Source organism: Osmerus mordax, chromosome 15, assembly GCF_038355195.1.
Source record: "Osmerus mordax isolate fOsmMor3 chromosome 15, fOsmMor3.pri, whole genome shotgun sequence".
NCBI lineage: Eukaryota > Metazoa > Chordata > Actinopteri > Osmeriformes > Osmeridae > Osmerus > Osmerus mordax.
The window spans coordinates 3,267,223-3,289,812 of NC_090064.1; the positions used below are offsets into that span (position 1 = coordinate 3,267,223).

A 22,590-nucleotide genomic window follows, 5' to 3' on the forward strand; every position below is an offset into this window, starting at 1 on the left:
AACAATAACATTACACACATTTAAGTGAATGAACACAAAAACTGAAATCCCTTGCACAGGGCCCCGTTCGTCGTAAGGGTTGAAGCTAAGTTCATCAATTGTCCCTTTAGTCCGTTAACATTAGCGAGATGAGTGAGAACAGCAAATATCGGTACGTCAACGGCTGATCTGCATCCAAATCATGTGGTTAATTTCAATCAGGCTAAACTTATCAAGGAAATTGCACGTGCACGTCCTACTTCAAAAGGCAGGAAAGGTCGATCACCAAAACCGTGATTTTCTAACAGTATGATGGCGGAAAAGACGAAAGAGAGAGGGGTGATAGGCTATTCTCGCCATCCGAGCAAACTATTATAATGAGTCTCTACGAAGACAATAAGCATATTATCATGGCTAAGTCAAACACCGCCACCGCTGCCAGAGCAAGACAAGCAGTTTGGCAAAAAAATTGCCGATAAGCTAAATGCGAAGGTTTTGGGGAAATGTATAGGCTCATCTTAAGTGCCTCATTACCCCAATCAATCAGATCACATTTCTTTAAATGTGCCTGCTGGTATAGGCTTAATGGAAATTAATAATCGAATGAGATCTTGCTAGCGAAAAATAATGATCTCAACTCTTTCAGAATAAGTAGGCTAGATAAAAACAAGGCCAAAGAGTATCTAATTGATACGAATTCATAGACAATTATGAGGATATATGTAGGCTATGACGTGGAAAAATTCTAGTGGCACTGTGTAGATTTGAATAGTCAAGAGATGGCGGTTTCAATAAATTTATTTAGCTTGTACAAATTAAGAATTAACAAAGTACTTTGTGATCAGTCATAACGAAGGGGGTGCTAGCCACAGATCGTTCGCAAGAGTGATGAAGAACAACCCTAAAACCCTGCCTTAAATAAACTTAGAACAAATGGTTCTTCTGATGGTCAATCCATCAATGTAGCAAACTCTGTGATTGGTCAGCACTGCTCAGTGACAGTTTGACTCCATACCAAGTGTCCCACAGTTCTTTGATGTGGCATCTCTACCAAATGGAGTTGATTCAACATTCATAGTATCAAGCTTCTTAACCAACTTTAGACTTCCCTTAAAACACATTCCTCATATATAAAACACACACATTATAACTGTATTCCAAATTTCCACTACAGCTACTGCGCTTATATCATGTACTATATATGTGTATATGCATGTAGGCCTATGTGTAAATCCCTCTTTGATTTCATTGACTGGGACATGGCCAGGGAATATGATGAATTGATTCATCAGCTGGTTAAGCGCCAAGTACACTTTTCTTACAGCAACCCAGCTAACACAGTTACGTTGCCCTTACGTTGCCGCAACGTCACTCGATGACCAAACATACGTTGGACCGTGCATCTGTGGGACGCCAGAACGTAACCGCAACGTAATCTTTTGACGTTGCCAGTCCGTAACCGCGACGTCGTGGCAACGTTATTTTCCGACGTTGCCAGTCTGTAACCGTGACCTCCTAGCAACGTACTTTTGTGACGTTGCCAGCCCGTAACTGCAATGTTAACTAAGTAACCTATATGTCTCAATTCTACTGCTTATATTGGGGCGGTTCATATGCAGACCTCATTTGCCCAAAATGCTACTTGTTCTTGTATAATAGGCTACATGGTAGCCAACTTTAGGAGGACTATGTTTGTGTGATGTGTAGCCTAACTCCAGCTAATCATAAACAAGGCAGCATTTCCATGTAACATTGTCATTGTATTTCAAACAAAGTGCCAAACAGTGAATTAAAATCTTCTGCCAGTCCCCGCTACAGGTCCTGTCTGTTGGCCCTGACAATGAAGCACAAAATAAGTTAGTGTTCTATCAACATAATTGCACGTGTAAAAAGGCGCTATACAAGTCATAAAAAAATCACATCTAAAATAATATACATCAAAAAAATATGTGATTCTAGATTTTTGTCACATAGCCATGTGAAAGGTTGGATATGGAAGCTGCAATCATGATTCATTCACCTGGCTTGTTTTGAATGGGCTGCCGGGGTTTGTTTGAGTGCCTCCTCTATGAGGAGCTCCACAGCTTTCTCTCCCAGTCCTGTCTTCCACTTCATCACAGCGTCTGGAATTAGAAGTCATGAACTTATTGTCAGCACCAATGTGAACGTTGAACGCTGCGTGTAAGCCATAGTTCATGGCATCTCCAAACACTTACCACTCTCTTTCGCAACTCCAGCACCTTAAGGCGCTCCTCAAGGTCTTGGAGTTCAGCCTGTGTTTGGGCCACCTGTAGGTCCATCACTGGCACCTCTTCAGTGTGTCTGCCCTGTAGTCGCCTGAATAGGAGAGCCTCTCGCTGGTTCTCCTCCAATGTCTCCATCTTCCGGAGCATAACCTGTAATGTGTCTGTCATTAAAGACAAGTAAAACAAGTTTACAAGAGTTAGCATGATTGGCATACACTGTGGTTCTTCTAGATCAGCTGTAACATTGATGTAAATAACAAATGTTACCTTGAATGGTTGTATACAAAGCATATATTTTTTTGAGTCTCTTATATTTGCACTTGCCTGGCTGCCAGCTGTTTTCCTGGGCCCCCAATGGGTTCACCTCCACCAGACCAGAGTTGACATCTAGGGGTATGGAATCTGGTGATGCAAAAGTTTTAAGTCATGCTTTTGCTTCAAAACATAGCCTTTAGGGTTGCCATGGCTCATACAATTATTGTCACTGTTTTAAACGGTCATTCATTACTTTACCATCATTTCCCAGGGACACAGTGCTAGGCCGTGTGACGGTGGTAAGATAATCTGTACAGAAATTAAAGTGGAATGTAGATTATGTACATAGTTTTAGCATATTGATATTAAAGGAGTAGCATTGCACATATGTGATCGTTCGAAAGCAGGGCCCCACATCGTAGCGTCACACGTGTGATTCTGAACATTCCAACCGACTATTTTCCGATAGACAAAAACTATATGACAAACGCTATAGTATGGCTTCAAAATTTACAATTAGTAGGCTAACAAGTAACACTAGCAGGTAGTAGCATTGCTACGAGTATTATGCTAGGTAACGGAAGCTAATTAAAGCTACCTAGCTGCCGTTTTGGAAAAATAACTGGTGGAAGCGTCGGAAACATTTAGAACTCACGCATCTAAAGGTTAAAACGAATAAACTTATCCAAAAACAGATGTCATGTACAAATTGGAAACATTTGTGACATGATACTTTTATAGACGCCATTGCTGTGCATGCCATGACCGACTGTGATTAAAACGTGATCAGCCACGCTAGCTCCACAGTCTTTGAAAATTCCGGGCTAAATAAACTATTTTGGGACATGGTTTTTTTAACAGTTCTGAACGTTTATTTTCACTGATTCTTTTATGGGTGATTTGTGAGACGCTAAACTTTCATAACATGTAGGCCTATGCGTTTTCAGTATTTCAACATAACTTTCTGGAGGGTTTAACCTCTACTGTACTGTAGCTAGCGAAATCCTAACGTAAACAATGTGAATCTGATAGCACATAAACAGGCTAAATAGCCTAAATTTCAAACATACACGTATTAACATGCCCCATCCAATTTCTGAAAATATGTTTATATATTTAAAACTATTTCTGTAAAGAAACTCACCTTTGAAGTAGCCAATTGCCAGTTGAAATCCAATGCGTACAAGACGGTGTTGAACCCCTGCAAAATCTCTTCTGAAACCCCAGTTTCAGCGATGCGTTGAAATGGGCATGCGCAAAGTTGTTGCTCAGGGGCAGACTGAGGGGCAGGTTTGCTAAGGAAGAATTGTAATATTCTGTGATGACTTGTCTTTGGAAATGAAACTCTTAAAGAGTCCCTTACCTTTTGGTCACATTTAACAATTTTGTATTACAAAAATTATTGGAGCACAAATTTGCATTGTGTGTCATACAGCTTTGGTGTGCTATACAAAGAATGTTTGCTTAATCATGTTACACATCACAAATTAATTGCTTTTGTACATGTTTATAGTAAAGAATGAAAGACTAAATTATATTCCAAATTCAGTCTTTTATTTATTAAAGCTATGTTTCTGCATATGAGAACATTGATGACCAATGACATGCTGGGGCTGAGCTGCACATGAATTACATGCATTGTCTACATTTATACGTGCTGGGTGCAACATTTAATATTGTGTGTGATTGAAATTCATGTAGACTATGGCTACATTGCAAAAGTGTCAGAACTGAGAGCAGTCCAGTGTGATCTCTCCATCTCTGGATAAACCACTATATTGCACTCGAGATCCGTTGTCCTGCGACCAAAGAGCGACTTAACCGCAACTTAACCCATGGTACCAAAATTAATGTATCCAGCCGACCAAGGTACGACGTCACGGCAACGTTGTCCACGGGACCAAAAAATAACGTAACCAGCCGACCAAGGTACAACGTCGCGGCAACGTTGCCCACGGGTCTAAAAATAACGTAACCAGCCGACCAAGGTACGACGTTGCGGCAACGTTGTCCAGGGGACCAAAAAATAACGTAACCAGCCGACCAAGGTACAACGTCGCGGCAACGTTGTCCACGGGTCTAAAAATAACATAACCAGCCGACCAAGGTACGACGTTGTGGCAACGTTGTCCATGGGACCAACTGGCAACATTCCCTTTATAACGTTGCTACGACGTTGCCACGACGTTGCCAGAAGGTAACGTCGCGGGTTACCAACCGAGCACTTACTGGCAACGTTGCCGCAACGTCATGTGTTAGCTGGGAACGCATGCTGCGGCTTTGCCAATGTTTTTTGCATCGCCTATACTGTATAAAAATGTAGCCTATACCTGATGCAAAAAAAACCTCAAGGCTATGCAGTCTGAAGCACAGTTAAAGTTTTAAAGTAGCTTTATTGTCAATTTCTTCACATGTCAAGACATAAAAAGGAATCGATATGACGTTTCCCACTCTCCCACAGTGAAACATATAAAAAGCACAGGCACAACAGATAAGACAAGACATTTCGTAAAACATAGCGTTACATATTCACATACAGCAGTATAAGCTCATAATAAAGCATAAAGCTTGCTGCGGCGTGTGATATTTGCAATGTATGGCCCGAGAAGGTCTTGCAAATAATAAATGAGTCCTTGTCGGCTGAATCGATATCGCTCAAACAAGAACTCATCCGTGTGAAATAAAGGATCTTGGCAATCGCGAAGAACTCTATTGGTATGGAAAGCTAATCGAACTAAAATATAGCTCCTTGGTCAACTGGGTCTCTCAAAAAGGGAGCTGCCATGTTATTTTCCGGGGGTGTGGCAAGCTTATCCAGCTACACTTACGTTAGCCTGCTCTGGAGCAGGTTAGTGCTAATTGATATGTTACTATGGTGATTTATCGAAAGTTGCTTCCACGAACCAAAAAGAGGGGCGTTTTTTATCTTAGCCTGAAAATTAGCTCGCTAAACAGCATTAGCGAGCTATGACGAATACCCCCCAGCTGTTGTAACCAAACTATTTTCCACAACTATTTGCGCTTTTGGTGTGCACTGCATGCTGGGTACCCAAGGGCGCTGACGCTACAATATTTATCTAGCTGTCTTCCGGCTGTGTAATATGACGAGATGCTAGCGATGCAAACATGAAAGCTTGTCTCGGGGGGTCATGCATGTGATCTCACTACAAGCTTTTGATTAAACTTGAGGACCCTGTTAGCAAAGTATTTCTATTCATGTTTTGTTAGTGATTGAATGATAATGTCAGCTAGCTAAAAACAATGTTAGTTAGCTTGGCAAAAATGGTTTTCATAGCAACAGATATCAACAAATCAGATCAATCTAACTTTATTCAGAAGGGGGGGGGACATATACACTAAAGGTGAAATGGTAGGCATTGTTCTGCCTTGAAGCTGCGTGCGCATCCTCATTGTTTGTAACCACCAACCCATCTATATGTAAAGATAACATCCAAGCTAGCAATTTCGCCAAATTTGACTGCAGCTTTTTTACACCATATGTACTCTGTTATGGTTTTTGAGTCAAACAACTTGCTAAATGATAAAATGTCTGTTAAATGTCAAATCCAACTTTAAATGTATAAAAGAGATAATTAAACCTAGAGGTTTAAAAGGCTACGTTTGTCTAAACTGACATGCACAAACTCAAGAGCACTGAGTTTCAACATCCATGTACACATTTTGTCTCTATTTTTTACTCTACTCTTAACGCATGACTATGTTTAACTTAACTTAGTCAGCACGGCTTCTTATCCAACAAATTACATCCCTGAACTTTTAAAACATATCAATGGCCTACTACAATTGTAAACATCCTTTGGCCTCTTCTGTAATTGGACCTTGATACAATCTAATCTATAATCCAATATTTGTTGCCCATTCTGCACAGTTTTTGGGGACTTTCCACACCAGCACAATTTTCCCAGTTCCTTTATTCTGCACTAGTACACTATTTCTTTGAAACTTAATGTAGGCCCATTCTAGTATAGCAGTTACATACAACACAGATGAAACTCAGGAGAGTGAATTAGAGATAATGGTAGTGGAAGAGTGCTGTACCTTTGTGCTTCTCTTTTTTGCCACCTCTATAAAACATATCTGGGGCACCACTGCTTTTGCCTGTTAGTGTTTGCAATGCTGGGTTGAAAACTATCGTATTTCTTTGATTAAACGCCGCCCTTAAATAAACGCCGTCCTGGAATAAACGCTGCACCAAAAATGAACATTGTGTAATAAACGGAACCCTCAATTAAACGCCTCACCAAAAAAATCTGAAAAGGGTTATTTAATTGGTTAAATTAAAACAAAGTATTTATTACACAAGTAAATCACAAGTGTAGCTTACTATAATTCCCATGAAGCACTGGCAGACACAAGTGGCTTTCTTGCTACAGGTTTATTTGAAGCTTTTTCTCAAAATTTACCTGAAACTCACACTGTAACAAGAAAATAAAGACCAGATTATCTTAATATGAACATACAACTAGATAGGGTACAATTTCTGGGGAAATTGTAGGGTGTGCTTGCTTGCGTCGGTTGCACAGGGGTCCGTTTTTTAATGACATTTTTACAACTGATATTTCTGTATATTTTATATAAAAATGCATAGGGCCTACTTATTATTTATGAAGATTACATGGATTTAAAAGCATATTTTTTTTGCTGCTCATTTACAACTCAAAATACGAGTTAAGTGTAGAATGAAATATGATGTCTTCTCATTTCCCCTGCAAGAGGCAGCCTCATAGCTGAATCAACGAATAAATTTGGCAGACCGGTGTAAAAATGGACCTAATCTCTATGACTTAAACGTCCTTTTAAGTTTTCCCTTCTCGTGATATTTTCAGGCATTTAGCCTACTCATATTGCATTCATTCATTAATAACGAACGCCCTTTGAAGATTATTCTACGACGTTACCGGCAGTAGAAGATGGAATCGCGATTCAAACATTACCATCTGCTAACTGAAAAAATGCCCCCAAAAACTTAAATAAGCTTGACATTTATTTAGTGGAAAATCGCTCATTCATAAAAAGCTCACTGGTAGCGATCATTGTCAGTAACAACGCAAAATGCGATATAGCCCTGTGTGGAGAAGCTGCCCCGGTAAATTCTACTACGGTACAGTACTAGACTACTGCTGTGTTCGTCTTGGTAGCGATTGCGTTGGTTGAATTTTGATTTAACGTTCCGTTGTACGGTTTAGGCTGAAATTAATTATTTTCATGAACAGATTGACAAAGTTTAGGCTGTGGCAATGAAGTTCAGGTTAGTAGTCAGATAGTTTCACCTATTGAAAGACTTTTGATTTAAGTAAGCAGAGTGCCGAACATGTTCTGTTGCCGTTTGACTTCCTAAACAGCTGTGTAGATGTTTTTGTAGTGTGTCTCGCGTAGGCTACATCGTTGCAGTGAGCAACACTGGTTTGAAACCACAGGTAATTATAATTTCACCAACAAATCGTTATTTGTAATGTAATGTCATAATAAATCCTACAACGAAAATGTATTTTTGAGGAATGTTTATTTTAACGATTGAAAACAGATGCATCATAGACCACTGTAGTATGTGTTGCCCGGGCAACAGAGGCTAATGTCATGATGCTAATGCTTCAGTGAAATAGTAGACTACCGTTTCCTAAAGTACATGTGGGCCTACTTCCTTAATATCAGCTAATATTGTACATTACATTTCACAATTGTGTTTCACATCACAAAGTAAAAGTAGTAAATAGTTATCACCCTGGCCTCTTTGCTTGTGGCGTTTCTGCAGCTGCCTTGCAGTAGCTATAGTTAGCCTAGCTATCCCCCAAGTTAACAGATGCGAAACCAATGTTCTGCTCCAGGTAGTCACGCGTGTTTTCGTGACGTTAGTAACGTCAGTGACTGTGGCTAGCAAGTTAGCCACCGTTAGCTTCACTTTTCGCCACAAAAACGTAATTTGAACTTCAACAATCCAACGGAACGTAAATAAAAATACAACCAACGCAATCGAGACTAAGACGACCTTTTGACACCGCCGTTGTCTATGTAGTCCAGTAGTCCAAATATTGACTGATCCTTAGGGGGGCGAAAATAAATAATAAATAATATATATGTGAGAGAACAAAGGTTGTGCCCTTGCCGAAGGCTTTGCCACTTCGCGGCTTGCCACTTCGCGGCTTGGCCACCAAATATAGCTGCAAGCAGCAATGAGGTGGCCAAGCAATCATATGACCCAGAAAACATTTTAGACATCCTCAGAAGAGGGTTACACGCCATGCGTGTACACGCCATGCGTAGACTACAAGTAGCTAGCTACTGTGGTGAACCTGGCTTGTTTTGCAGTGGTTTACACAGTATCGCTAAACAGATGATCAGAGTGTTGTGATGGGCTCAAATAAACACGCATTGCTATGTTTTTACAACTGGAGGATTGATCGGAAGACTAGAAACCGTTTTGTCAGAATAAAAAATTAAAAACTATGCCTTTGACTGGTTTTGAACCTACAACCCTTTGCTTATCAGCACAACATCTCAGCCAATTGAGCCAGACATGGATTACACAAAACTGGATAATTAAAAAAGCTGTTTCTCCAATGGCGAGCATTGTCAGATTTGGTTTAAGTTCAAACAGCTGTAATTCAGTCATATTTCGACATATCAAGGTGAAACTTTGCATGGTTAAGCAAATTAAGTTTGAACCATCCTTCAAAAATACATTTGATTTAGTGACACAAACATATTGAGGCAATGTGGACATTTACATAAATACACCCATTTCAGCCATTTTGTACTTGATTCAATTGCCTTAAGTAATGTTTTTAAATACGTCAATGATACATATCTGTACCAAATTTCAAGTCAATTTCACCTTTGGTTCAAGAGAAGAGGAATTTTGAAGGTTTTCCCAAATTATCACAGTACAGGAAAATCCATCATGGCGGACCTTATGGGTCCTTGAGGCTTTTTTGTTCCTCATGAAAACTGAGGCATGCACACCAAGTTTCAGAAGAATTGGACAATGGGGTGGAAATGCCATCACTTTGAAAATCGGACTTTTGGGCGTGGCCTGTGGCGCCCCCTATGGTCCGATGTGGCCCATATTTGGTGTGGGGGTACCCACTTGGATGTAGTATCAATGTGCCAAATTAGAAAATTTATGACCAGGGACTTTTTGAGATATTGGGGCGCAAGGAGAAGAAAAATAATAATAAGAATACCAACAATAACAATAGGTTCCCTCCTACCGGAGGAACCTAATAAGAATACCAACAATAACAATAGGTTCCCGCCTACCGGAGGAACCTAATAATAAGAATACCAACAATAACAATAGGTTCCCTCCTACCGGAGGAACCTAATAATAAGAATACCAACAATAACAATAGGTTCCCTCCTACCTGAGGAACCCTAATAATAAGAATACCAACAAATATAGCTGCAAGCAGCAATGGCGGACTCCTCCTTCAACATGGCAAAATGTTGTAAAATTGACATAATAGATAGTTACATTGGGATTAACCAGACTTGAAACTGTAATTTCTGTCATAATAAAATAAAAAAAAGTTTATAATTTTGCCTGGATTATAACCCACCACCCTTCGCACATCAGCACTGCGTCTCATCCTACTAAGCCATTCGCAGACTTAGACATTTGATTGTTCAGTTTTTGTATCAGGAAATAAGACATTTCTCCAATGACAAGCATTGTCAGATTTGGTTAAAGTTCAAACAGCTGTAATTTAGTCCTATTTGAATATGGGACATAAAAATTGGACAACGGGATGACTGGGTTGCTGCTGTAAAGAATTGCTTACTCGTAGTGCTTTAAAAAGGTTGTTTGGGGTGCCATAACTTGTCATGGAAGGGATTTCAAATCATGCCTAGCATCAGTGGCGATTTGTCCTGGCTTAGGTTACTGAAATTAATTTGTGCAACAGGCAAGGGATCCACCTGAACAATCAATATACTTCATTAAAGCTAACTTGGTTGTGAATCTGACACTACCATGCATAGACTCCAAGTAGCTAGCTACTGTGGTAAACCTGTCTTTTGCAGTGGTTTACACAGTCTCGCTAAACAGATGATCGGAGTGTTGTTATGGGCTCAAATAAACACTCATTGCTATGTTTTACAACCGGAGGATTGACCGGAAGACTAGAAACCGTTCTGTCAGAAGAAGAACAAAGAAAAAAAACTATGCCTCTGACAGTGTTTCCCCAAGGATTGAGTTTTAGCAGCAGAGGCTTTGTGCGCGTGCAAAGTTTTATTTGCTGCATTCACAAAGCACGCCGTGCAAGGATATATATGTCTGCCGGTACCTTATCAGATTTGTCTACCGTAGCGCAAATACAGCGGTAAGAAAAAGTGTGAAACCCTTGGAATGAATAGGTTTTCTGCCATAAAAATTGATATGATCCTCATCTAAGTCACAAAAATAGATAAACACAATGTGCTTAAGCTGATAACATACAAACAATTAAATTTCTTGTGTCTTTATTGAGCTCACCCGTTCAACATTCCCAGTGCTGGGGGAAAAAGTAAGTGAACTCTTGGAGTTGACAGCTGGTCAAACCTCCTTTGGCACCAATGACTTCAAGCAAGTGCTTTAGGTAGCTCTGGATCAGACCTGCTCAACGTTCAGGAATCATTTTTGACCATTCCTCTTTACAAAGCTGCTTTAGCTCAGACACATTTTTAGGATGTCTGGTGTGAACAGCTCTCTTGAGGTCATTCCACAACCTCTCTATGAGGTTACGGTCTGACATTATCCTGTAGGATATTTTGGAAAACTTGGGAATACCTGTTCCACTCGATGATGGCAAGTGGTCCAGGCCCTGAGGCAGCGAAGCAAGCCCAAATCATTATGTTCCCTACACCATGCTTCACCATTGGGATGATGTTTTGATGTTGGTAAGCTGTGCCCTTTTTGTGCAATATAATATTGCCGAGTGTTTTCCTGAACAGTTAAACCTTTGTTTCATCAGTGCACAGAACATTTTCCCAGTAGTGTTGCGGTTTGCCTAGGTGCCTTTTGGCAAACTTCAGGTACGCAGCAATGTTTTTTTGGGAGAAAAAACATTGGCTTCCTCTGTAGTGTTCTGTCACGAACACTCTGCCAGTGCAAAGACTTTTGTATGGTAGACTCATGAACAGGGATGTTTGCCAGTTCCAGTGATGTCTTTGAGTCTTTAGCTTGTTACTTGTGGGTTCTTCTTTAAAGGCATATTTGAGACTACACAACACAGATGTAGAATCGAGTGGCGATTTCTTTAAGGCTGAAAGGGAAGCTCGGCTTCCCCTAAAATCTCCCAAAATGTATGGTCAAATATTTAATATTGGGTTAACATTTTAAATGCGTTAGAACACGTTCATCTCGAAGACAAATTTGTTCAGAATCAGCTACATATAGCAGGTCGATTGACTCGATTTCCTTCTCATACATTCCCGTAGCGTCGCAGTGCATTTCCCTGTTAAAGGGGTGATTGACTGGGTTTTTGGGGTATTTCACACTGTTCCTTAAGGTCTCCGAATAGGGTATGTAACATTGGTTGGGCTGAAAATTGCCCGGGTGCTGTTCTATGCCCCCTGATACATCCCGGGAAAAAACGCTAGCTTTTATCCTTTTATGGTATGCTCATCAATATATTCACCACCTCCAGCTGAACCTCGCCAAAACAGAACTTCTCATCATCCCGGCTAAACCCTCCATCTCCCACAATCTCTCAATCACCCTGGGATCTGCGACGGTGACCCCTTCATCCTCTGCCAGGAACCTTGGGGTTACCATGGACGACAAGCTCTCCCTCACGGCCCACATTGCTGCGGTCTCCCAGTCGTGTAGATTCACCCTCTACAACATCCGGAAGATCAGGAGATACCTGTCTGAGCACTCCACCCAGCTGCTAGTCCAAGCACTTGTCCTCTCCAAGTTGGACTATTGCAACTCGCTGCTCGCTGGTCTCCCAGCATGTGCAACCCACCCTCTTCAGAGGATTCAGAACGCAGCGGCCCGCCTGGTCTACAATCTACCCAGATGCTCCCATGTTACCCCGCTCCTCATCTCTCTCCACTGGCTACCTATCATGGCCCGTATCAGATTCAAGACCCTGGTATTGACCTTCCGAGCAGTGAACGGGACTGCACCCGTCTACATCAAGTCTCTCCTGCAGCCTTACACCCCCACCCGTCACCTACGGTCTTCTTCAGACAACCGCCTGGTGGTCCCACCGCTCAAGACCGCCCGGTCCCAACACAAGCTCTTCTCCTGTCTGGCCCCCCAGTGGTGGAATCAACTCCCCAGCTCCATCAGAGACACTGACTGTCTCTCCACCTTCAAGAAAAGGCTCAAGACGCACTTGTTCCGGGAGTACAACGGTACTTAGGAATGGTTCGCTTGACCCGATGTTAGTTTCCTCAAGGATCACAATGACTCTTGCTTAGAGACTTGTTGCTCTTGTGGTTAGTGGTAACTGATTAAAATTTTTGTTCTCGCTGTGATATATTGTTTTTATTACTGTTGCTTGCTTTTTTCCACAGGTACACTTGCACTTATAGCGGTTCATGTTGTTTAATTGTAACTTGTTTAACTACATGCTCTTATGGTTCTTCCCTTTGGCACTTACTTTGGTTGTTCACAATGTGTGCTTCATGTTTTGGCTACTCGCGATGTTTTTTGGCTATCTTGTTGTTATGATCAGTGACCTATGCACTTTGTAAAGCTCTCTCTTGGAAGTCGCTTTGGATAAAAGCGTCTGCTAAATGAATAAATGTAAATGTAAATATAGATGAGCTGTGCGCTGATTGGTTGGTTTACAATGATTGAAGCTGTGGAGCAAAGACGCAACACGGCCAACACTCACTTAAACTACAAAAGTGGAGACTTGAAATAAAAACGTACAAATAAATCTATTGTGTCTACACAACACTGTTTTCAACAGATTTACTAGATATCATTTGAAATGATTACGTTAGTTGTTTCCACTTCTGTTGTTGAAGCAAACTGGATCGACTTAGGTGGGTAGAACGTTATAGCTTAGCAACCAAACTATATCGTGATTCAACTCAGCTTCAGTTAGCTAGATAACCTGACAAAGATCTGGACAAACATGCATCGTGAATTTTAGATTTACATGTACAGATTATTTATTCGAATGAAACACAGTCAGGAACATGAAATAACGCGTTAGCCCCATTGTCAATAAACTAAATCATCACACATTCTACCTATGCTCTTGCGTTAGCAAGCTAAACTAGTGTACATGCCTACTCTAGGTGTTTTCGCTATCTTGCTGTTCTTGCATTCCTTGCAAATCAGCGTTAATAAAAAGCAGATGAGTCTAGCTAACATTGACAAGACGGGCATGGCTGCTGATGTTTGTTTATACCGTAGCTCTAGCGTAGAAGATCCCTGTGCAAGCAAACAGGATCGACTTAGGTGGGTAACGTTAGCACTAGCTACAGCTTAGCAAACAAACTATCGTGATTCAACTCAGCTTCAGTTAGCTCTAGCTATCTTGCTGAAAAATAGATCTGGACAAACGTGCATCTTGAATTGGAGATTTACATGACAACACAGGTTATTTATTTGAATGAAACACAGTCAGGAACAAGAAATAACGCCCCATTGACAATAAACTAAATCATCACACATTCTACCGATGCTAGATGCAGGCAGGATACGTTAGCATTGCTAATAACTGTTAGCGACAACATCATACAGCTTGCTGTTGTGATGAACATAAGGTCGGAACGGCACCTCTTTTCAGCAACAGCTTCATAGCAAATCCTGCTTTACATTGTCGCAGGTTTTCAAAACTCTCCCCGGTGAAATGGTCAGAGCAAATTAGTACTTATCAGTACTTAACGTCATACTTAATCAGAATCAGAATGGGATTTATTCGCTATGAAAGTTTGCACAGACAAGGAATTTGCTTTGGCAGGAAGGTGCATACAATAAACATATACCTAAAATGTAAATATGTGGACTATCTATACTAAGGGTACATAAACTAGCAGTACTAAGTGGGATTAGAATAGAATTAAATATACAATAAAATAAAATATAAGTTGCCGTAAATAATAAATAAATAAATAAATAATGGGGATATTCCCACAGATAAACATCAGTCATGCCTGTCTAGATTCTTGTTCTTTGGGAAGATGGTGAAAAGTGTCAGGATTCCTGGTACAGCCTGGAACACTGCATTTACGGCGCTCCATTTTCAATATCTTGAAAACGTATTAACTTTCTTATTTGTAATTGCTGTGGACGTACCGAGCAGCGCGCACTAGCTAAAAAAGAATGGGATATCTACGCGACCTCCGTTTATGTTCCTGGACCAGAAAACCAGAGGGCGGGTAAATCTAAATTTTGGGGCGTGACAAAGTTGATGCTGCAACTTGTGACGTCACGTTTCAAAAGCTAGCGTTTGCAAGTTGCAGTTTCAAAATATTAGTAAGAAGTGAAATTTTGATAGGAAAGAGGTTTCAATGGACTTTGAGGTTCACTGTATGTCTATTTTACACACCAAACTGTCATCTTTCAACTATGACAAGGTCAAATCGGTTTTGCAATCAATCGCCCCTTTAAAGCCTGGCGTCCATGGACTTCAATGGGGCTGCTTTGAACTGTTTTTTTTTCAGTGCTTCGAAACTATACGGTCATTGGATAAATGTTGCAAATGTTGTAACAAAATAAACTGATTTCCCTAGTCACTTTTAACAGAAGTTCTTATTCAGAGCGACTAAGTACAGGGACATTCCCCGAGGCAAGTAGGGTTAAGTGCCTTCCCAAGGACACAACGTCATTTGACATGGCCGGGAATCGAACCAGCAACCTTCTGATTAATAGGTCGCTGGTTCGATTCCTGGCAATGCAAAATGAATTTGTGTCCTTGGGCAAGGCACTTCACCCTACTTGCCTCAGGGGAATGTCCCTGTACTTACTAGTCATTTTTTTGTGATAGCGCAGTGTTGCCAATTTAGCGACTTTGTCACTAGATTTAGCAACTTTTCAACTTCCCTAGCGACAAAGAATATTTAGCACCTTTTTTGCTACTTTGGCAATCTCAGTTTTTGTTTTTGAGCAGCAAGAAAATGACAGTAATTGTACATGTGAACAGCAGATCCAGCAGATTGAATCAATCAATCAAACTTTATATATAGTGCATTTCATTCCAGGAGGCAACACAATGCGCTTCACAGAGGTGAAGTAGGGGTGCTATACAAACACTATGTTTGACACAAATTTTCCAGAGGGAAGCAAAAAATCACCCATTTGGGCCAGTATAGGAGAACTGTAAAAATTCTTCCCTGACCTTTCTGAAATGAGACGATGGAGCACTCTCCTGGAGAATGTGAAGTGCCAACATATTACAAAGTACACATATAGCATGAATGAATACTACATCATAAGAAACATGACACGTTATAGAAAAAATATAAATAAAATACATACTACATTTACCATGAATGGTAGGCGAATATATGTGCATTAAGAGTATATACATTACAAACAAGCTACTGGAAAATATTGGACTAACGAGAGGCCTATACTTACCTGCCTAAATGGGCCTATATTACCTGAAACACCATAGGAAACAAACAGCATTATAGAACACAAGAAACATTTAACAGCAAGCGTGTAATGCTAGTTATACAGCAGAAGTAAGCTAGTGGAGATGCTACTGGCTTGTAAAGCCCGCTCAGCAGCAATAGTAAAGAGACAGTACAGACCACAAAGTATCTATCCATGCTGCTGGCTTTTAAATCCCGCTCAGCAGAATGGTGAAGAGACACTGCAGACTACAACTTCCCTATCTATGCCACAACACATAAAAAAGGGAATCATAGGCGAGATTAAAGAGGTTTCCACAGTTTCAGCCATTCATAGGTTTTCTGGCAGAGTATTCTAAATGTTCTACCTGCCAGTGTGGCGTGTAGATACATTGGACGAAATTACATTGGGTAGGCTATCCTTGGTAAAAACGAAAGACACATGGAGAAATATACTTCATATTAACTTGACAAAAGATTAATCATTGGAACTGGGATGCGGCGTGCAACCACACAAAGGCAAAAATAAATATAGCTGCAAGCTGCAATAAGGGGCCAAGCACAAAAAAAGGCTAAATGAGGATCTAAACAAGCAGGGCAAAACTAATAAAAATATATTAGCTTTTAAAAAATAAAAAATATTTTTTTGTCCAGAAGGTGGCGCTGCCCCAAACCGTTTTGATTACCTTCCCGGCATTGTGCCAAAGATGTTTACCGATTTTTGTGATTATAAGCCAGTGCGTTCGTTAAATATATAATTTGACGACAAAATTCAAAAGTCCAATCTTTGGTAAAACTGTTCATAACTTATAAGCAAAAAAAGCCTTTTGTCATATTTTTCTGACCAGTAGGTGCCGCTGTGCTGAAATTGTGCAAGTACCCTCAAATCATGCTTGTGATGACACAGTTTCGTCTCCATACTGAAAACCGTGAGGTATAGTCTCACATCCACTTTGGCATGATCTTCGTCAAAATCGTTTGCGTGTTATTCGAGAATAGTTTGAATCGGTCAAAATGGCATTCGATTTATGGACACAGATATTGAGAAAATGTTCAAATTTACATAAATATGCTCCTTTCAGCCATTTTGTATTATATTCGTTTTTGCTAAATATATGTATTCTACATATACATACCGGGTTTTAAGTCAATTGGAGTCATGATTCAAAAGAAGATATTTGTAATTATTGGTTTTCCCAAATGTAATTAAATGAATATATAAATTAGCCATGTGTGCACTGAACATTGGTAGCAATTGAAACAATCATCAATAAAGTTTATAGAAACAAAGAGATTAAACATTTATTAGATCGGAAAGAATTACAGTAAATACAATGCATTGTGTGCCATTACTGATTTATCGCGTAACCCCTGAAGAGAGTTTGCCCGAAGGGATACGCATACCCCATTTTGAAAACTCTGTGTGTGTGCCACCAACTCTCTCACGGGCGCTATCTATAGTTCAAGTAATCTGTATTTGTGTTTTTCACTGACATCTTAATCACCAACTCCATCATGGGCACTGTGCATTTGTAATAATAATTAATAATAATGTATATGTGAGATGTATATGTGGGGGTCAGATGGCGGGGGAATGTCCCTGTACTTACTGTAAGTCGCTCTGGATAAGAGCGTCTGCTAAATGACTACATGTAAATGTAACAATAGTGTGCCTTGCTCATGGCAAGTATGCTAATAATAATATATATGTGAGATAGCAATAGTGTGCATTGCTGATTGCAAGCACACTGATAAGATCAGTGCTTAACTTTGTTTACCCATCCCTTCCATTCTCTGTCTCTCTCCCTTTCCCATTGCTTTCCCCTTCCCCTTCTTCCTCTTTGATCTTTATTCCAGGGAGTGGTTCTTTCTGCTGTCCCATGAGGTGCTTAACCCAATGTACTGTCTATTTGAGTATGCCGGCAAGAGTAACTACTGTCTGCAGATCAATCCTGCCTCCACCATCAACCCTGACCACCTGTCCTACTTCTGCTTCATAGGACGCTTCATCGCCATGGTACAAGCATAAACCCACACTCCAAGACAAACTGCTTCAACACATTGTGTAGCATTTTCTCATACTATATCTCTGCACAAATATCTCTGTCCAGGGTCCAACTGCATTGGTACCCGAGATTCGAATATCAAGATTTATATATAATTTTTTATTTGATCTTTCCCTGCTCCAAATATAAAAACGTTCTAGTGCTATGACTCACATCTATGATTGGACCTCAATATAAACTCAGACGCTGGTTAAGGGACATAAATCGACCTTACTGTCACACACACACACAACAGTATGTATGGGGCTCAGTGTTTCCCAGATAATGTGATTATCTGTGGCGGTAGGCATAGCCAAACATAAAGATTAGGGGCTCAGGCCAAACCTATGTCCTTGTATTGGTTAGATGTGAGTGTAGATAGGGACTTCAACAAGTAATGTGAGCGTGCGTTTGTTTTTTGTGTGTTGTTTTTGAACTTTACGTAATATAAACTTTACGTTGGACTCAAATTGTTATATTTGCCGAATGTATTTAACTATGAATATAATTATATTTAACTTGAATGTATCAGTTTTGGACACATTTGTGCAGAGAATTATGATAGGCCTACTAACCGTTCGTAAACTCTTGATTGATTCTCCTGCCATCTTCTCTGAGGGTAAAAGCTATTAGTCTTGCGCATTGATTCAGAGCATGCACGAAGAGAGGGGGCTATTCACAGACAGGTCTGTTGTAGTGAGAGAGAGAACGCAAGTGGGGCAAGAAGGGGCTGAGTGCATCAATGTTCTGCACGCAGCTCTACAATGAAATACTTTTTTGCCATGTTAAACAAAAGACCAAAAAAAAAGAAGTAAACACATTTATGCCGGTCAATTGTTTATTGTGGCGGGCCGCCACAAATAAATCAATCTATGGAAAACACTGGAGCTTAACAGTGGAGTCAAAAGTACCATCACTTTCATTTGACAGGCGCTGTTTCACGGCAAGTTTATCGACACAGGCTTCTCTCTGCCTTTTTACAAGCGAATGCTCAACAAGAAGCTTATCCTCAAAGACCTGGAGTCCATTGACCCTGAGTTCTACAATTCTCTCATCTGGATCAGGTTAGCATCTCCTCCTTTCTCTGATCACTTCTGGTTTATACTCCTGTTCTTAATGGTCTATATGAACTCTAAAACTGTGTTTAATAATTTGTTAACAGTTTGATTTAATTTACACATCTTTTTCCATTTATATTAGAGATCCAAATGACACATCCCAAATATTTACTCACCTAGAGACGTTGCATTTGTGGCTCTGTAGACACAACCACAACCCTGATTAACAGTAGACTAGGTTTTACTGGTTTAACCTCCTAGAGGAAGGATCTTAATATGTACATTTATATTTAGTCATTTAGCAGATGATTTTATCCAAAGGGACTTACAGGAAAAAGCTTTACAAAAGGTGCATAGGTCAATGATCATAAACAACGACTTATCCCCAAAAACAATGTGGGTAGCCAAAACATGAAGCATAAATTGAGAAAAAGCAAATAAAAGCCAATGGGTAGAACCAGAAGAGCATGTAGTTAAACAAATTACCATTAAACGACATGATCCTCGAAAGTGCTAGAGTGTACCTGGAGGAAAGCAAGCAACAATAATATAATTCACAGCGAGTACAAGTAGTTAAATCAGTTACAGGTAACCAACAAGTGCAACAAGTCCCTCAATAAGTGCCATTGTGTTCCTGGAGGAAATAAACATCTGATCTGATCCAACAAATCTTTCTTAAGTACCGTTGTACTCCCAGAACAAGTGCATCTTTAGCCTTTTCTTGAAGGTGGAGAGACAGTCAGTATCTCTGATGGAGGTGGGGAGATGATTCCACCATTGGGGGGCCAGACAGGAGAAGAGCTTGGGTTAGGAGCGGGCGCTCTTGAGAGGTGGGACCACCAGACGTTTGTCAGAAGAAGACCGTAGGTGGCGGGTGGGGGTGTAAGGCTGGACGAGAAACTGGATGTAGTCGGGTGCAGTCCTGTTCACCGCTCGAAAGGTCAGTACCAGGGTCTTGAATCTGATGCGGGCCGTGATGGGTAGCCAGTGAAGGGAGATGAAGAGCGGGGTAACATGGGAGCATATGGGTAGGTTGAAGATCAGGCGGGCTGCTGCGTTCTGAATCCTCTGGAGAGGGCGTGTTGCGCATGATGGGAGACCGGCGAGAAGCGAGTTGCAGTAGTCCAACTTGGAGAAAACAGCTTGGACTAGCAGCTTGATAAACTAACATTAAACTTCCTTGAACAAAAATTAGATCATTTGGTCCACACCCCTTTGAGCCTGAACCCGAGACCTTAGCACCTTGGATCTGCCCCCCTAATGTGAGAGCAAAAAATTAATAAACAACATAAAGTAATTTATATGTAGTTAAAGGGTATTTAGTGTTAGCAGTATAGGTTATTACAAAATTGTTGAATAAAAAAATGATTGGGGAGGGAAATAAGTGGGGAGTGTATGTTGTAAAAGGGACAACTGAAGGTTGTTACCAAAACAAGATGTTACATGTACAATGTTAACATTGTACATATACAAAGTTTCACTTCTAATAACTTGTACGACTAAATCATAATAAGGTACATAGCAGTTTGTATGTAACTACAATGTTATTACTGAAGGGACTGCTTGTGCATGTAACCTTGATCTTAAGTGTTGCCTAAAGAACATTGACCCTGATCTAAGAAGTGACTCTTGGGGTTTTCCTTGTCAAGGGACAACAACATAGAGGAGTGCGGTCTCGAAATGTACTTCTCAGTGGACATGGAGATCCTAGGTAAGATCACCTCCCATGACTTGAAGCCTGACGGCACCAATGTCCTGGTCACTGAGGAGAACAAAGAGGAGTACATTGGGTGAGAATAACGCTTTAAATTGATTTAATTGCTATTTTTATCATTTCTTACACAATATATACATCATATGTAGAAGTAAAATGTTATTGTCAACAGTCAATGTTGAATTTTTACCCCTGTTAACCCTTTCCCTGAACTGGAGAATTTGTATTTATACTTAAGTATTTGGCTTAAAGCTTAATACATGGATTAACCCTAACCCTTTCATCACTGAAGTTATATGCAGTTAAAATAATCACTGGCAACAATTTTTGCAGTAGTGTAGGATAAGGAAACAATTTGCAAACTGTACATTAATAAGTTAATAGGAAAATACTGAACATGTGCAGCGCAGCCGCTTTTGGTTCTGGCCAGAGCAGAAAAACATTGGGAAAAATCTATGACGTTGGTTATGTTTATGAGTCACCCCAGTTCTAATATGAACTGTGATTGATTAATTAATGTAGAGTCCCAGTGCGTAACTGTATTGAATGTTTAAGACACTGATGGCAACTGTTCGCAGGCTGATGGCAGAGTGGAGATTCTCTCGTGGGGTAGAAGGCCAGACCAAGGCCTTCCTAGATGGATTTAACGAGGTGGTGCCTCTCCAATGGCTCCAGTACTTTGATGAGAAGGAACTGGAGGTATAAGAAGAACCCTACATTTAGTAGTAGCAGTAGCCACAGAACACACCAAACCCCCTACCTGCAAGCTCATAGGAATCACATCTTGAAAAATCTCATAGAAATAATGAATAATCTCAGATAAATTAGCAAGATTTTGGAGAATACAAATACAAAGCGCTTCAGCCAGGTTTACATGTTTTAATGGTAAACTGTAACCCTTTTAACATGAATGTAGCAATGTGTTGTTTGAAACAAATAGGGCATGGAATAATGAGGATTGTTCACCATATATTTAAAGAATATTGTGGGTAGTTATCAACAGTTATTAATGCTTTTGTCTGTCCATCTTCCCTGCATGTGTGCCTTCCAGGTGATGCTGTGTGGCATGCAGGAGGTGGATCTGCAGGACTGGCAGAGAAACACTGTGTATCGCCATTACACCAGGAACAGCAAGCAGATCATCTGGTTCTGGCAGGTAAGCAACCCCCTCAACACATACACACAAACAAATCTATTGCCCACACTGTTTGTTAACCAACACTGAACATTTAGCTAAATGAATGCTAGAACTGAAATAGATAACTTTTGCCTTTGATTTTGTAGTGTTTATGTGTGAAACCTCTGCCTAAGTAGTTCTACAGTATGACAAGATGTCATCACATTAAGTGTTTCTGTCTTATGTCTCCCCCTGCAGTTGGTTAAGGAGGTGGACAACGAGGTTCGTCTGCGCCTCATGCAGTTTGTCACGGGAACTTGCAGACTGCCTCTAGGGGGGTTTGCTGAACTCATGGGTGAGTAACACACAAACATACAGGCACTATACATCGTAAGCATACTTCCAATGGGTCTACCAATTGGACAAGTATTTATAGTTATGAATTTTCAGATATAACTGTCTTTCTCCCTGTAGGAAGTAATGGACCTCAGAAGTTTTGCATTGAGAAGGTGGGAAAAGACACATGGCTTCCTCGGAGCCACACTTGGTCAGTGTCTTTTTTTCCTTTGTCTTTCTTTAGTAAACGCCTTGTCAATCATTTCAGGCCTGGACTGAGTTCTCCCTTCAAATTACGATG

At 40.4% G+C, this 22,590-nt stretch overlaps 1 protein-coding gene and 1 long non-coding RNA gene across 4 annotated transcripts in view; one reads left to right on the forward strand and one right to left on the reverse strand.

Annotated features, from left to right (window-relative positions):
- Window positions 1–22,590, forward strand: part of LOC136957792 (NEDD4-like E3 ubiquitin-protein ligase WWP1) — a 103,836-nt gene that overhangs the window by 78,686 nt on the left and 2,560 nt on the right. For all 3 annotated transcript variants that reach the window (XM_067251973.1, XM_067251974.1, XM_067251975.1), the window contains 7 exons: window positions 17,877–18,036; window positions 18,995–19,128; window positions 20,772–20,912; window positions 21,415–21,535; window positions 21,888–21,992; window positions 22,212–22,308; window positions 22,428–22,500. In XM_067251973.1, coding sequence (XP_067108074.1) covers window positions 17,877–18,036; window positions 18,995–19,128; window positions 20,772–20,912; window positions 21,415–21,535; window positions 21,888–21,992; window positions 22,212–22,308; window positions 22,428–22,500 — 831 coding nt within the window. The remainder of the gene's footprint in view (window positions 1–17,876; window positions 18,037–18,994; window positions 19,129–20,771; window positions 20,913–21,414; window positions 21,536–21,887; window positions 21,993–22,211; window positions 22,309–22,427; window positions 22,501–22,590) is intronic.
- LOC136957928 (uncharacterized) lies at window positions 2,041–2,807 on the reverse strand. Its single transcript, XR_010878340.1, has 4 exons — window positions 2,739–2,807; window positions 2,550–2,627; window positions 2,196–2,386; window positions 2,041–2,102 (listed from the first exon to the last, which is right to left on the reverse strand). It is a non-coding gene; the product is annotated as an uncharacterized lncRNA (long non-coding RNA).